The following is a 17592-nucleotide window of genomic DNA, read 5'->3' as shown; positions in this document are numbered from 1 at the left end:
GTGTGCGGCCCCAGGATTGGTTTGCAGTAATCGACCTGAAGGACGCCTACTTTCATGTCTCCATTCTCCCTCGACACAGACCCTTCCTTCGGTTTGCCTTCGAGGGGCAGGCATACCAGTACGCGGTTCTCCCTTTCGGGCTAGCCCTGTCTCCTCGCGTCTTCACGAAGGTCGTCGAGGCAGCCCTTGTTCCCTTTCGGGAACACGGGGTTCGCATCCTGAACTACATCGACGACTGGCTGATCCTAGCTCACTCTCGAGACCAGGTATGCGAACACAGGGACCTAGTGCTCCGGCACCTAGCTCGTCTGGGCCTTCGGGTCAACTGGGAAAAGAGCAAACTTTGCCCCGTGCAGAGGATCTCTTTTCTCGGTATGGACATCGACTCGGTCGCCATGTCCGCGCAGCTTACGAGCGAGCGCGCGCAGTCACTGCTGACTTGCCTGAGACAGTTCGAGGGCAAGAGTACGGTTCCACTGAAACTCTTTCAGAGGCTCCTGGGGCATATGGCATCTGCAGCCGTGGCATCTGCAGCCGTGGCAACACCGCTCGGATTGCTTCATATGAGACCGCTTCAGCTTTGGCTTCGCGACCAAGTCCCGAAGTGGGCATGGCAACACGGCACATTCCGAGTAACTGTTACTCCGTCTTGCCGTCAGACCTTCACCCCGTGGTCGGACCTCAGTTTTCTACGGGCCGGAGTGCCCCTGGAACGAGCTTCGCGGCATGTTGTGGTAACGACAGATGCCTCCTCCACGGGCTGGGGTGCCATGTGCAATGGACGTGCTGCCGCGGGCTCCTGGACAGGACCCCGCCGCCTCTGGCACATCAATTGCCTCGAGTTGCTGGCCGTACGTCTTGCTTTGCGCCGCTTCCGGGCCGTGCTCAAGAACCAACACGTACTAGTCCGTTCAGACAATACCGCCACTGTAGCGTACATCAACCATCAAGGTGGTCTACGCTCCCGCCGTATGTCGCAACTCGCCCGCCACCTCCTCATATGGAGTCAGAAGCATCTGAGGTCGCTTCATGCCATTTACATCCCCGGAGCCCTGAACTGTGCAGCCGACGAGCTCTCACGGCTTCAGCCCCTCACGGGAGATTGGCGACTCCATCCCCAGTTGGTTCAGCTGATTTGGGACCAGTTCGGGGACGCACAGATAGATCTGTTTGCCTCTCACGACTCGACCCATTGCGCACTGTATAATTCCCTGACCGAGGGCACGCTCGGCACGGATGCACTGGCGCACAGCTGGCCGCGGGGCCGCAAATATGCGTTTCCCCCAGTGAGCCTTCTTGCGCAGACCCTGCGCAAGGTCAGGGAGGACGAGGAGCAGGTCATTCTGGTCGCGCCATACTGGCCCGCCCGGACCTGGTTCTCCGAACTAGTACTCCTCGCGACAGCACCTCCCTGGCCGATTCCCCTGAGGAAGGACCTCCTTTCTCAGGGACGGGGCACCCTATGGCACCCTCGTCCCGATCTTTGGAACCTCCACGTGTGGCTCCTGGACGGGACGAAGCAGGTTTGAGTACCCTTCCACCTACGGTGGCGGCTACCATCACTTCCGCTAGAGCGTCTTCCACGAGACACGTCTACGCGTTGAAGTGGAACCTCTTCGTCAACTGGTGCTCTTCTCACCGAGAAGACCCCCGGAGATGTTCGATTAGTGTCGTGCTTTCCTTCCTTCAAGATAGGCTGGAGCGAAGGCTGTCTCCCTCCACCCTGAAAGTCTATGTTGCCGCTATTGCCGCACACCATGACCCAGTCGAAGGTAAGTCTGTTGGAAGGCATGACCTGATCATCAGGTTCCTGAGAGGAGCGAGGAGACTGAATCCTCCTCGCCCTCCTCTCGTTCCCTCTTGGGACCTCTCAGTGGTTCTAACTGCCCTGCGGAGTGCTCCCTTTGAGCCTTTGCAATCAGTGGAGCTTAAGTTCCTGTCTATGAAGACAGCGCTCCTGGTTGCATTGGCCTCCATCAAGAGGGTGGGGGACTTGCATGCATTTTCCGTTGACAAGCGTGCCTGGAATTTGGGCCGGCATACTCTCACGTGATCCTGAGACCCCGGCCTGGATATGTGCCCAAGGTTCCTACCACTCCCTTCCGGGACCAGGTGGTGAACCTGCAAGCGCTGCCCCCGGAGGAGGCAGACCCAGCCTTGGCACTGCTCTGTCCAGTACGCGCCCTCCGCGCCTATGTAGACAGGACGCAGTGTTTCAGGACCTCAGACCAGCTCTTTGTCTGTTATGGTGGGAAGCTGAAGGGAAAGGCTCTCTCCAAGCAAAGGTTGTCTCACTGGATAGTGGACGCCAGTGCCTTGGCATACCAGCAGCAAGGTCGACCGTGCCCCCTTGGTGTGACTGCCCACTCCACCCGGAGTGTGGCATCCTCTTGGGCTCTAGCGCATGGCGCCTCGCTAGCAGACATCTGCAGAGCTGCAGGCTGGGCAACACCTAACACTTTCGCCAGATTCTATAATCTCCGAGTGGAGCCAGTGTCCTCTCGTGTACTCGCTTCAACCAGCTAGTACCGGACCCGCTCAGGTGTCTACGCTTGCTCGCCATTCCACTCCACGGACTGGATACGTGCGATATTCTCCTCAGGTGAGCTTCCCCGAAAGCCCTGAGCTCCTCCAGCACTCCTGACGTCGGCGCCAGTGTCTATTGTCTGCGTGACGGCTAGGTGCCTCCCGTGTGCATGGTCCCTCCTCTGAGCGACCCCCACATGTGTATTTCCACTGTAAGCCTCTTGAGCATGTGTCTTTCCCTTGGCAAGCCACCTTGCCACCCCTGGGGTTGAAATATTCCACCTGCGGCTGGACACCCCAGTGTTCTCCATATGTCTCCTTCGGGTCATATCTGTATTCTCTAAGTCCCCCCCCCTCTGGGTTGGCAGTAATTGCATATTTCCCCTAAACTTTGGGATATGCTCCCCAGTGTACCTTGGTATTCCTGTGCTAAATAGGAGTCCTTCGTCCGTGCCAGTCTCACGACAGGGATCTCAGATTTACGCAGGGCACTGGAAGACAGCTGAGAAGGTGGCGTGATTAGACTGGTAACCCCATTCGTCGTCATCCGACGTAACTCAGAGTGACAACGAAAGGGAACGTCTCGGTTACGTATGTAACCCTCGTTCCCTGAGTAGGGAACGGAGACGTTACGTCTGCCTGCCACTTTCCGCTGTACAGCGGGGATCGCCTGAGCTCAGTCTTGGCTCCTCAGCGAAGAAACATATCTGCCTGTTGCTGGCGTCCTCCTTTTATACCCACGAGGTGGGGCGGAGTTACATCATGCAAATTCCGCAGACCCATGGCATTTCTTTGCCATTGGCTCGTTTTGTAATACTCGAAGTTGATAGGCTTTCTAAGCGAAACCCCATTCGTCGTCATCCGACGTAACGTCTCCGTTCCCTACTCAGGGAACGAGGGTTACATACGTAACCGAGACGTTTTTGCTGTGTATATATAGATGAAGTGTGATCTTGACGCATTTGTCAATGCAACTCTTCTGGAAGTTGTGGTTTCACAAGAACACAAACTTGGTAGCCTAACTGTATGTTCACACCGCCGCCGACTTGAGCGTCAAAGAAGCTCTGGCCGCTCTGTCAAGGACGCTTGTCAAAAAGCACGGGGAAGCTCGTTGACGCTTTGGACGCTCTGACATAGCAGGGAGAAGAGAAGTGTCACAACATGAAATGTAATAAACAGAAAAAACAAGCAATACATTGAAATAACCTTTTATAATGACAGCATTTTTATAACTGTTTTGGTCACATTTGGTCGGGAAAAAAAATACTAATTAGCTATTATTATTATTATTATTATTATTTGCATTAGTGCAATTGGTCAAATCGTTGTCACCGTGAGCAAATGAATTGCATTCCCATGCCTCGTTCTTTTGTGACTGGTCCCTGTAAGCAAACAACGTCATATCATATATGATAGGAAACCCAGCAACAGCGATTATCAGCTTCTCCTCCATTTTCTCGGAACTAATGTTTTGGTAGGAACGAAAGTTCACATCGTATGTTTCTCCGGAATCAGCCAGAGTGAAGGACGTCTTTATTCTGATTGGTTTCTGGCGTTTTGCCGCTGCTTGCCGCTGAACCATAGCTCATTACCATAAAGTTGAGCTTCTTTCAACTTTCTGATTGACGCTCAAAACGCTCAAAACGCCCAAAACGCGACGCCGAGGGATTTGACGCTCCTTGCAGCTGAGAGAAGCCAGCTTCCATTGAAAATGAATGACTTCCGGCCGCTTTGGAAGCTCAAGTCGGCGGCGGTGTGAACGCACCTTAATAAAAGCTTCATGGTGCACACACACACACACACGCACACACACACACGCACGCACACGCACGCACACGCACGCACACGCACACACACAAACACACACACACACAAACACACACACAAACACACACACAAACACACAAACACACAAACACACACACACAAACACACACAAACACACACACACACACACAAACACACACACACACACAAATACACACACAAACACTCACACACACACACACACACAAACACACACACACACACACACAAACACACACACAAACACACAGTTTTTGCTGTGTATATATAGATGAAGTGTGATCTTGACGCATTTGTCAATTCAACTCTTCTGAAAGTTGTGGTTTCACAAGAACACAAACTTGGTAGCCTAATAAAAGCTTCATGGTGCACACACACACACACACACACAGCACGTGATGTTGGCCTGAATGCTGAATCCTCTCAGCCAGTTATGGCCCATGTGTGGCCCTTGTCTTTAATCCAGATCTAGGCCACTCCAGGACCGTCATTCTTTGCAGCGTGAGGACGCGGGGAATAGAGGAATAGGGGCTTTGTGGACCGGATCTGGGCCAGACAAACATTGATATGTGGGAAGGTGTGATGAAGTAATGAAACTGTTTTTTTGAGGTTTTGTGCTAGAACAGAGTTTGCTTCGATACAGTAAATATTCTCACTGTACCATAAGACTGAAACTATATGAAAAATTTGTACAATGTGTGGGACAGGTGTGTGTGTGTTATGAGTAGGTTTAAGGTTGGGTTAAGGTGTAAGGAATGGGTCAACAGTGTAATTGCAAATGTAATTACATATATTAATTACAGCTGTAATTACATGCAGGTATTTTCAAAATATAAGTACAATGTAAAAGCATGGATGTACACAATAAGTCCATTGTATCAAATTATTAATTTCAATGTTAGTACAGAGTACTTAAGCCACTTAATAAAAAAGTGTGACCGAAATGGTCGAAAAAAGTGCACTTTTGATGATCTGTTGTGATATTAGCACTAAAGTTTTGAAATGTACACCTTACTGAAAAATAGTACCAAAGCGAATAAAAAATTGTAAGTAAACCGAACAAGCAACACAATGTGTTAGTGATGTTATGCAGAACGATTGTGTAAATGAAAAATAAATAAAATAACATAAAAAAATTGCTCTGAGGACACTGTATTGGGTCACTTAAAAGCAACTATACTGTATTTCATTTTGATGAAATTATTTTCTCTGACAAATTTGGGGTTTCCATCACTCGTTTCTGATGCAATACTTCAAAATGTGAATAAAAACAGGGTGATGGAAACATAGCTAGAGGAAGTTACCAACCAGAGGAAGAGCTGATGATGTTTAAAGGAGGAGCTGTAACTATATATAATGAAGAGAAAGACTGACAGAAACAGAAATGTCTGATAAGTGTGATCTGTGTCTGCTGGGACTGATCATTCTCTCTTCACTTCTCACAGGTAAAGAAATCTGTATTTTCTCTAAATACATTTAGTGGAATTAGTCTGGAAAGAGTTCATTTGAACATGCTCAGTTTATTCTTGCACACATTCACGTTGTGATCTCAGAGTTGTGTATTGATACACACAGATCATACTGTATTATTCCTGAAACTGGACATAGTGTCACTCAAACATCTGATGATGAAGAATGATCTTCATATTAAGAGTGTGTCAGTGATTTGAACAGCTCTCTGATAAAGACTAATAGTTTATTCTGGAGAGTGTGTTGTTTGCTTTAAGTGAAGAAAAAATGGTAACACTTTACAATAAGGGTATATGAATAATCATGTACTAATACCTGAATTAATACTTAATTCAACATGAACTAATAATTATTGAAGGCAGACCTAATCATGAACCAATGAAGAGTTATCCATGATGATTCACGCATGAATAACGGCAGCCTTAACTACATGTTATACATGTTTGATAGTTAATGCATTCATTAACATTTATGGATAAACCTAATCAAACCAGGCGCACAGGAAGAACTGTTTTCACAGGATTGTAAATGTAACTCAAATTTTCATTTAATTTACATTTATTCATTTGAAGCATTTAGTCATTTATTTATTTTTAATAAACACTTAAAGTGGGCTATTTAAAAAGTCTTAGGATTATTTATATTTTAAATTATGTTTTTAAAACATACGTGCAGTGTGATTTCATATTGTGTGTGTGTGGAAAGAATGAATTTATATTTCCTGTCGCTGTGTAGGCTCTTTTATTGTGTACGTATGAACAGCCCAATAACCCTTTTATTTAAAGGCTTAATTTATGTCCCATAGACCAGTCCGTTGCATTACGATTGAAAGCAGTATCAATAATGTCAAAAATAATGTCAAAAATGTGATGTGCAGTCAAGTTTGTGTGTGTGTGTGTGTGTGTGTGTGTGTGGTGTGTTTGTGTGCGTGTGTGTGTGTGTGTGTGTGTGTGTGTGTGTGTGTGTGTGTGTGTGTGTGTGTGTGTGTGTGTGTGTGTGTGTGTGTGTGTGTGTGTGTGTGTGTGTGTGTGTGTGTGTGTGTGTGTGTGTGTGTGCTGTTTAAACGAGTGTTCTCACCGATACACTTGTTTCTTATTCAAAAGTGGTGACCTAAAAGAAAAAACATTACCCAAAATTAAAACATCTTCCCGCACCCCTGAATCAAACTGCCTCTTTTAGAAGGAATAAGAAGTATGTGACGAGTAGAAATAAGGAGTGGGCCCTTTAAGAGCTGCGCGCTCCCGGTTGAACGTCTGCATTGTCAGTCCATTCTCATCCCAAGGCGTCATCAAACTGACGCTGTTGACCATGCTTCAACATCCGACGCACAAGGCACCCTTTAGCGTCAATATGAGACGCTAACCCTACCCCAGACCTAAACCTACCCATTACGGAAGCGTCATCTAACTGACGCTAAAGGCGTTAGATGACGCGCGAGGATAAGCGTCATCTACCTGCCGCTAAAGGGTGCCATGCGCGTCGGATTTGCATGGTCAAAAGTGTGAATAAAATGACGCCTTGGGATGAGAATGCGTTGGCATTGTATACGCGCCTCGAACACCCCATGCGGGTTATTTCTGTTTGATGCTCATTTTAAGATATTTTGTTTGGTTAATAATGCTGTGGACGGTCAAACGTGTCTGAAAAACAGTTACAGGAGTTCCACTTGGGAATAAAGTGAAAGTTGTGAAATCCCAATCGCCTCCGTGAGTCTGTGGCTTCTGAAATGACTCCAGCTAAGGCCCTGTCCCAAATGACACACTCCGGACTTGTGGACTTCCTCAGAGTCCACACTTTGGTGACGTCATGTAGTGCAGACCTACAGGGCCCTTGGCGCGAGTCCACGAGGGCGCATTGAGAGGTATTTTTGACATTAGACAATAGATACATGCTTATTTAAATGATGTATTGTACATAATAATAATGTTCCATTTGAACTAAGATTACAATTTAAACACAATGAACGTATTTATAAACGTAAATAACGTATTTCAGCCGGAATCGGCCCAACTGTGCTTGCTATCTGGGTATTATTCAGCGCGCTATTATTATCCTATGTTTGAGACATCAACCACTGGTAGATGACCATAATGTTTGTATAAACTGTAGTGTAAACATAATGTTTGTAATAACTGGTAAAATGTACACCTAGGTCATAAAAACCGTAATGATACTTAAACTTAAACATTTTCTTCTCATGTTAACAATTGTCCGTGAGTGAAATGTCCTCCATCCGTTGTCTCTGATTGGCCTTACGCAAGGATTCCTGGGTAGTTAAAGTGTGTGGAGATTCAGAAGAAGCTTCAAGGGTACAGTTTAAGTCCACGAGCCCGAAAGTCCACATGAAGTGCGCCATTTGGGACAGGGCCTAAGTGAGCTATCCATAGTTTCCTCCGGACACAACGTGTTACAAGTACCCTGACTTTGAAAAAAATTTAAATAATTTAATATCATCATAGCTTGAACTTTTGATTTCAGCTTTGTCATAAACATTACTGGACGGCACAGGATTAGTTGATCCTCCTCTTCAACCGCAGAAAATACACTAATAACTGCCCTTAAAAGGTCTTATTAGTGGCGCACTATAGGTGCTCTCCGCATGTGGTTCCCCCGGTAGTGGACAGTGAACGACTGATCCCAGGAAAACGTTCCCTCACCATGTTCCCAGTTTTGGTCGTTCCTTTGTGAACTGTTCCACAAATATTCTGTGTGGGTTTTGAATAGTTATGTTGTATTTAGCTGTGCATATGTCACAGTTGGGTGAGTTTGAAGGAGAGAGAGAAACACAGAACAGATAAAGATCTTTTAAGGGCAGTTATCAGTGTATTTTCTACGGTTGAAGAGGAGGATCAACTAATCCTGTGCCGTCCAGTAATGTTTATGATAAAGTTGAATCTGATATTTGTAATGCCTAACCAGCAGAGGGAGCTCTCACCAGACACTGACTGTGATCCACGCCCTCTGCTTCCTCTACACTCATTTCCTGTTTGCCTGCCTTTTTAATCAAGGGTGTAATCCATCAGCCGGAAACTGAAGCCTCGCGGGAGCCGCCATTGTAGCAGAACTTCAACTTCTGTTAGCATTCCATTGACTCCCATTCATTTTGGCGTCACTTTGACAGCGAATAACTTTACATCTGAGGCGTCCAAAGACTTCATTTGTATATTATTTATTTCGAAAGAAACACGACAATGTATAAAAGGCTCTATTACTTTGTATCTTACGTTATGGCCCACTAGAAGCCGTTTTTGTTAAAAACAGGCTAACGATTGCATCATAATTATGCGATTTTCTGTCTCACAATAGAGACATTACCGTATAGACAGGAGGAGAAGCTCGCAGGCAATCTTTTACTGTCTATGAGGCAATCGGAGGGACATAGAGGCATAAAGTCAAGGGAGAAGCCCCATAGATAGAGAGTCCATAAAAGCAATGGGACAAAATATTTCAACAACGTTTTTGAGGAATTAGGTGATTCAGATTTGTCTTGCCACCGCTAGTAGAAGATTTACAACGTTCAGACTGTTGCCACGCTCAGTTTGAGCCTGCGCAGTCGCTCAGCCATCAGACAGGAAGTGCAATAATCAGGCTTCAGTCTTCTCCGTTGAAATCAATGGGGTTGCCGTGTCCATTTCTTTTACAGTCTATGTTTTTAATCAGAGACCATGCTTGCACTCATTGGGAAGTATTGCCAGTTAAAGCAGCACTATGTAGTTTTTCAACCTTCATAATATATTTCCAAGACCCTTGAGATGGTACATCGACTTACAATAGGTTGAATGACACGTCTGCCGTAGCCTGACAGTGTCTGTATCACTTTTACAGGCACTATGTAACTTCGGGTTTCGGGTAGTAACCCGAGCACAAAAAAAAACTACAAAATTCGACTGTTTTACGGCATACGTCACTTCCCCCACCACCCCAACTTCCTCAAATTCTGACGTGAGAGCCCAACTAGCGTTTGATACCCGTCTGTATGTTGTTGTCATGACCGAAACAACAACTAAAAGGAAGAAGGCAAAGGTTTTGTCAGAGGAGACTAAAAGAAGAAAAAGGGAGAGTGACAAATTAAAAGACCGGACGAGGATCACTATTGGAGGGAGAGCAAGACAGTTTGAAGACGGTGAGAGTGTGCGCGCGCGACCGGCTCTCTCTCTCTCTGTATGCTCGTTCTTTCAGTAACATGCACCCTGTCACAAGCGCAGCAGTCAGTCATCTATAAAGTGTTTAAAAATGTATAAATAAATCAGGGAGTCAGGGAGGCGACTAGCGCGTGAAATGTAAAAGGCTGAATAACATGGCCTGGCCATGTCACGGAATCTATCTGGTCCTCCATTTATCTTCATGAATCAAGTAATGCTAGTAGAGTAGCGAATTATCAATCTGTTAGCTACACTAACATGCTAGTTTACGATGGTTATAATAAATAATCTTTCAGGATAACTATCCTAATGTCTGCAGGCTGATAATCATGTTTGTTTATTTATTTTTCTGGTGAAAGTGTCTTGCCTCAGACTATAATGCAAATCGATTTTCAAATTTGCAGATTCATCTATAGTAGCTTGATATTATATTATTGACGATATATGGCTATTACCTACCACACAAACATTGAATTAAATTAGCATATCCGTTATGTAAAACAGTAGCCAATTATATTCATATGACATGCTGAAATATATGCCAATGTACCTGGGATGAAGACATTTCACACGCAATGCTGTCAGTCTGCCCAAGACGTGAGAACTCGTGAGAACTCAAGACGGTATCGGCTTGTCAACAAATGCACACGTGTATCCCCTGGTGTAACCATGACAAATTTTACGACAGTAGTAGAAGACAATACAGTTTCCCAACTGTAGGGGGACCCGAGAGCAAAAACCACAAAAACGACATACAGTAGTGTTGCTTTAATCCTGCCTTACCAAGCGTTTTGTCTTCTCTCTATTGCCCGCCCGTATATGATCTTGCCTGATTCTCTGTTTAACGATCCCTGGATTATCCCTTTGTTTCGGTTGCCTGTTCGGACTGATGTTTCTGCTTGGACCGCTTGCCTGCCTACTCACCGATGCCTTTTGGATCTCCCCACTGGATGTGAAACTGTCTGTCTTTGCTATCTGAAACTATCTACTGTGGTTTAGACCCGCTGCCTGCCTTCTCACATTTGTTTATGGTGACTATCTCTAATAAACTTCTGCAATTGATTCTCACTCTGCCTCTGCATCCTCATTACAATATTACATTATTTACATTTGTTTCAAAGTCAGGGTACTTCTTATTCCTTACAGGCAGTTTGATTAGGTTTATCCATAAATGTTAATGAATGCATTAACTATCAAACATGTATAACATGTAGTTAAGGCTGCCGTTATTCATGCGTGAATCATCATGACTCCAGTCGTAGTTCAGGATAACTCTTCATTGGTTCATGATCAGTTCAGGCGTTTAATCAGAGGTGTAAAGTCCAGCGGTCAGAAAGTAAAAGTCCTGCCATATGTTTATTCACACACTCATTAGTTCTCCTGAAAAACTGATAATTAGTAGAGCTGAACGATATTACAGAAAAATACGATAACTCATTATATAATAAGATATTCGATATGCGATACGATAATGCTTAAAGTGTGTAAAATAAACTTAAATGATCTTAAAAAAAATAATATATTTAAAATTATATAATACGTGTTTCTTTTTGTGACAATAAACTTTCTGAATGTGAACAGCAATGTTTTACTGTAGCATAAGAAAGTGTGTAGTTTTCACTGTATGAATTTTATATAATAATAATATATAATGTTTATTAATAAATATTATTTATATATAATCTTATCAAAACTACAAAAGTTATTCAGCCAAGAGCAGTGAGTGATTTTCTCTTTGTCTTTTGTGTATGACCTCAGTTATTGCAAGCTGTTGCGATATGCATATTGTGATAATATACATTTGCGATATTTGATCATTTTGATATATTGTGCAGCGCTACTAATTAACAAATCCAGGAGATTGGAGCAAAAATACTGAGGAGGACTTTTACTTTCTGAACCTGGACTTTACAACTCTGCTTTTAATTATCAGTAGTTAATGTAGAATTAAGTATTAATTCAGTTATTAGTACATGATTATTAATATACCCTTATTGTAAAGCGTTACCGGAAAAATAACGTATGATTTGAATCTTCTGCTTGTTATCCTGGTATGGTTTATGGTTTAATTTATTAATTAGTATCATAATGATCACTGAGATATACTGTGTTTCAGGTATCAGTGGAGTGGATGATGATCATGAGTTCATCAGTTCTGGTGTAAATGTGCGTCTGTCCTGTAATAAAGCTCTTTCTGACTGCAAATCAACTACATTGCTCTACAGCAGATTGATTCATTTAGCAGCAGTTGAACTGATTACTTTAGGGATAAAGAATAAAGACACAGAGAGACATGAGAGACTGAGTCTGGAGTCTGACTGCTCTCTGAACATCAAGAACGTCACAGAAGAAGATTATGGATTATACACCTGCAGACAATATGTGAATGGACAACAACAAGGAACTGATGCACGTGTTTCTCTGCATGTTCTTCATGGTAAGTTTATGATTATGTGGTCCATTTACTGTAAAATTCTTCCTTTAAACTCAGATGATGATTGAAGAGTCTGTGATTTGTGTCTTGTGTTCAGTTTCAGTGTCTCCATCATCATCATCATCATCATCATCATCTTCATCCTCACAGACTGAGATCAGTCCAGGCCGCTCTGTGACTCTCTCCTGTCAGTTGTATTCAGGTACTGTATTCTCCTGTGATGATCGGGTCAGTTCTGCGGGAGTTGAGCTGTTGTGGGTGAATCAGGCTGGTGTTGATCTGAAGACAGACTCCAGATATCAGATATTATCATCATCACATCAACATCACTGTATCATCACTCTGACTACAACACTCCTGAATGAAGATAACAACAGAGAGTGGAGATGTCAGCTTACTCACAGAAATCAAACCAAGACCTCAGTCACACACACTGTCAAGTATTCAGGTGAGAAAACACTCTTTTCTGACAGATTTGTGAAAACTTTCACAGACTGGATCTACTCTTTCTGATGACTTCATACGTTTGGCAATTGTAAAATATTAGTGGTCAAAAATCCTTATAATTCCCAATATATTTCTTACATGATAAATTGCATAAATCAGAAGAGTCTATTAAAGCCTAGTATGACCCATGTAGGAGTTCAGTTATAGGAATTATAAGGCTTAATAATGTCATTCATTCAGGAAAGCTGAAGGTTTATGGGAAGCAGCTCAACTGTGTTTCACTCTCATATAAACCAGGAATAAATGATACAGTAACATCTCTCTTCTCAACTACTGCCACTGTAAGCTGTGATGATTGAACACAAACTGCATGTCATGTTATGATCAATGATTAAATGTGATGTTAATGTCCTACAGGTGATGCGTCTGAACATTCATCTTCTGCAGCTCCAGTCGCTTCAACAACACTGACTCCAGTCAGAAGCTCAAACTCTGAGAAGAAATCAAGCCCAACTACAGCAGCAGCTCCTACACAAGGTTCATGATCACATGATCACTGTCACACATCATCACTCTCGCTTCAGTGCTTTACACTGGCTCTCACAGACTGGTTTATCATCACAAATATTATCTACATATAGTAGCTCTTTAGTCAGATTTGTCAGTGAGTTTTGATACATATAACCGGTCTTGTTCAGTCTGTATTCTGATGCAAAATAATCATAATATACAGCTAGTGTAACTCACGCCACTCCTATGATAAATGAATACAATCATAGAGAGGATTTATTAAACAACTCATCCCATGTTAGTATGTCAGAAACATGTGTTGTGTGTGGCACTACGCACATGTTGCAGTGCTACACCTTCCCGGGTTCAGTCGCAACCTCTTCTAGTGACTTCCTCCTGTGACCAATCATTTAATTGCACTATTTATGCTTTAATGAATTGTTAACACAATTACATGTGATACACCAAAAAAAAAAAAAAATGTGAACATTTTATTATATTAGGAACACATGTCCAACATTAACTCTGTCAGACCAAATTAGATATTCCAGGATCTTTATGCAACTCCATCTTTATGCAACTCCATTCCAATCATAAATATGATTTTTGCGCAGTTGAACCATTTAATCTGATGTGACTCACAGAATGACCATCCTCAAATCACACAAATGTGTTTATAAAAACATATTTTTTTCTGCGCCACTGTTTAAAGACCTCTGCAATAATCTGAATCATCAGGGATTGACATTAATGCGTGTCCACTTTTCCGGAACAAGTAAAAAAAGCACAAAAACAATCAGATTGGTGTGTGATCTGGAAAGTGACTGGTTTACCTGAGCAATGTTATATTGGTTACTCTGAGGGGCTGATCACTTATCCAAACCAGGTATTTTCACTAATTACATTGAAATTATTGTGCTGAATTTTTGTAATTGCAATTTTATTTTAATGTGTAGATTTTAATGTGTAAATACAGCTGGCAAAATTTAGGTTTCATTTATTTTAATTTCCAGGGTGTATATTGTGACAAAGGGAAACGATTTTGACAGGGTTTGATGATTTTCTACTTTAGAAAAGTTTGTCTAACATATTGGCACAATAATTTTAGTGACTTGCAGGTTTTGTCAAGTGCCATGTTGTAAATGTGATTTCACTTCACGCTGAATTTAATTGGTGCTTTTAAGAGAAACTGCCAATGTCATGTGACAGCCCACTTGTGCAAAAATTCTTCATTTTCAGAATATCAAGTGAGATATGTGTTTATGAATGTGTTCTGATCTTTTTTAAGAAGCGTACCCCTAGAAAGGGTGGATCCCACAAGTGATGTCCCAGTCATGGGGCCTCACAAAGTAACAAACACAAGTATGTGTGTGTGTGTGTGTGTTTGTTTTTATGGGCTTTGACATGAAATTGAGTTGGCTATTTTTTTCTAAATGGCCTTAAAGGAACAGTTCACCAAAAAAATGTAAATTCTGTCAGTAATTACTCTCCCTCATGTTGTTCAATCCCGTAAGACCTTCGTTCGTCTTCGGAAAACAAATTTAGATATTTTAGAATAAATCATTTCCTTCTCTGTGGGCCTCGAGTCAGTTCACGTAGTTTAACAGCGCAGCGCTTCTGTGTTTTGTACGTGACAGAGGCTGCGTTTACACTATTAACATGCGATCACCGTGATCTGATCAAGCAGATCGAATCATAAGCCAATCAGGACACGGTGTGTTTACACCTGTCCACATCAAGTGGCATCTGTATCTGGATAACAGATCGGATCTCGCATTCCCGCAACAACAAACAAAAGCATGGCTCCGGTGCAAAGTCGACCTGAACTGGTGGGCTTTCTTTTAAAAACAGTTTTCAGTCAGGATACATTTTACAAATCTTGCAAAATGAGGAGGACGAAGAGACTGTGAGATGCTGATCCGATATCATTCCCATCAGAAGTGCGTTTACACTCGTCTTCACAAGAATTTCGCCTCCTCCGAAACCTGTACGCACTGAATGACTGTGATATAAACTATGTAAATTCTGAGTGAGTGATAGTTTCCTGAACTGGAGAGTGTTTTTATGATGTGAGTGAAATAATGTTTCCATGTATTAATCTGTATGTATTTTATGAATTTCTGTAAGTATAACATCAACCTGTCCAGGGACAGCGGGTGGAAATTAGCATATTTTTGCTATAACCTGGCACAACATCTAACATATAACATCTCACACTATAGCAGTTCGTTAAATAAATGCCTTGACATTGTGTAATCATATTTCTATTTCCATCTTGTTTTTAATAGTTGTAACATCAACTACAGCAGTTGTAACATCAACTACAGCAACTACACCAGGTGTGTATGAACGAACTACAGCAGCCGCTCCTACACACACTTCATGATCACATGATCACTGTCACACATCATCACTCTCGCTTCAGTGGTTTGATCCCACCACAGTAAAATCAGCCTGAATTATAATTAATAATTCTGTAATTTCAGTATTGAAACCTCAAAGGATATTATGTTCATGCATTCAAATATGATATTTTTATATTTCCATCTTGTTTTTAAGTTTTAATGTCAACTACAGCAACACTTATTCCAGACATCACAGCAAACTCATGAAAAATAATATTTCTATTTCCATCTTGTTTTTATGCAACTACAGCAACAGCACTGACTACAGGTGTGTATGAACATCATCCTCATTTGACCGACTCATGGAGTTTTCTAGAATCAGTTTCTGAATCCTCTCTGGAGTTGTTCGAACAGCTGATCACAAATTTTATTTGTCATTAAATGTGTTTAGTTTGTAATCTACATCACTTTCTAATTCCATTCTCTTGTACATCACCTACAATCCCGTAATGTAAAAAGTACCTGTCATTAAATGTCAGACACATCATTCTCATCCAGACAATCCTAAACTATCATGTCACAATCATTTAGTTAACATATGAGGTACAGTCTGCTAGTGTACAGATATCAATATCAATTTCTATATAAATTTCTATAAAATCATCATCACAAGCATCGATTTACTTGCAGTGATTGTGACTGTTGTTGCCGCTTCATTCGCTCTTCTCCTTCTGGCTCTTATTCTCTGTGTGATTCGTAAAAAAAGAGCAGGTGAGTTTTTCATATTTTGTAACAACAGACAAAAACATCTGATAAAATAAATATGTAATTGAGACCAATTTATTTCTCTAAAAGTGAAGAGTAATCAATGAGTTAACAAAAATAATGTTTCTATTCTACAACACTAGAATTCTTCTAGACTCTTTTAAAAACGATTGTCATCTGCATTAGAGACTGTGTGTGTGTTTGATCATAAACTTTCCGTGACATTATGTTTCAGGGAACAGAAGAGGGACTGGTGACTCTGTGGTAAGTATTAATAACCATGAGTTATTAATGTCTATAAGGACTGACCCTGAAATATGACACTCTTATTAGTCAGATTAGAAAATGTCAGGGTTCTCAGCAGGAAGTTCTGTCAGTCTTGTCTTAGTTTAATGTGTGTTTGTTAGTGTTGTGTTTGAGCACATGACTCTGTCTTTATTTGTGTTGGCCATGTGTTCCTCTCGTCCCGCCTCCTAGTTTCCAATTACACACACTCTTGTTTAGTGTTTGATGAGTCCTCGTCAGTCTGAGTGTGTGTATGTGCGCGTGTGTGTGTGTGTGTGTGTGTGTGTGTGTGTGTGTGTGTGTGTGTGTGTGTGTGTGTGTGTGTGTGTTCACCTGTTCTTCGTCTGTGTGTGTGTGTGTGTTCACCTGTTCTTTGACTGAATATGCAATATTGCTGAATGCAATGTTAGTTTTACTCCCTGTCTCCTGAGATTCCTTCATCTGATTGATTTTTGAAGGCACAGATCTGTCCTTCAATGCCTTTGATATCCCACAATCCTGTGCTTTCCATTCTGTGACAGTTGAACTAGAAAAATGAAGATGGCGTCTGAAAGTTGCTGCTGTTTGTGTGTAATTGTACATTTTTGATGAACATTTTCCTCTTCTGATGTCATTTCTAGCGAGAAATTACTATTGTAGTAATTAAATATTCACTTAGTTTTCACCAAAGCTCGCTCTATTTTGCTGTAGATCATTAAACCGTAACGCTGCCTCAGAAGTCTGTGTGAAATCAGTGTCGTGAGGAACGTTTGTGTGCAAGCGCTGTCTACAAAGTCATTGCCTGATCGGACAGCGAGATAACAAGTCACTGCCTACGTTTTCGGATGCAGCCATTGTGTTTTCTTTCGCTCATGTTTTGCCA

The 17592-nt window shown here is 42.3% G+C and overlaps 2 protein-coding genes across 2 annotated transcripts in view; both read left to right on the top strand.

Moving 5' to 3' along the window:
* The window catches only part of LOC143746098 (uncharacterized), a 66165-nt gene that overhangs the window by 45777 nt on the left and 2796 nt on the right, over positions 1–17592 (top strand). Inside the window, exons 6-7 of the mRNA XM_077237852.1 lie at positions 16371–16451; positions 16681–16709. Coding sequence (XP_077093967.1) covers positions 16371–16451; positions 16681–16709 — 110 coding nt within the window. The remainder of the gene's footprint in view (positions 1–16370; positions 16452–16680; positions 16710–17592) is intronic.
* LOC143746050 (uncharacterized) lies at positions 5717–13370 on the top strand. Its single transcript, XM_077237770.1, has 4 exons — positions 5717–5777; positions 12061–12381; positions 12476–12826; positions 13243–13370. The coding sequence occupies exons 1-4, from the start codon at positions 5717–5719 to the stop codon at positions 13368–13370; spliced, it is 861 nt and encodes a 286-aa protein (XP_077093885.1).

Source organism: Siphateles boraxobius, unplaced genomic scaffold, assembly GCF_051911475.1.
Source record: "Siphateles boraxobius isolate OS27281-9 unplaced genomic scaffold, OSU_SipBor_1 21, whole genome shotgun sequence".
In the NCBI taxonomy this organism is placed as follows: domain Eukaryota; kingdom Metazoa; phylum Chordata; class Actinopteri; order Cypriniformes; family Leuciscidae; genus Siphateles; species Siphateles boraxobius.
The sequence above is the reverse complement of the archived record's forward strand: the minus strand, read 5'-3'. Positions and strand labels throughout refer to the sequence as shown.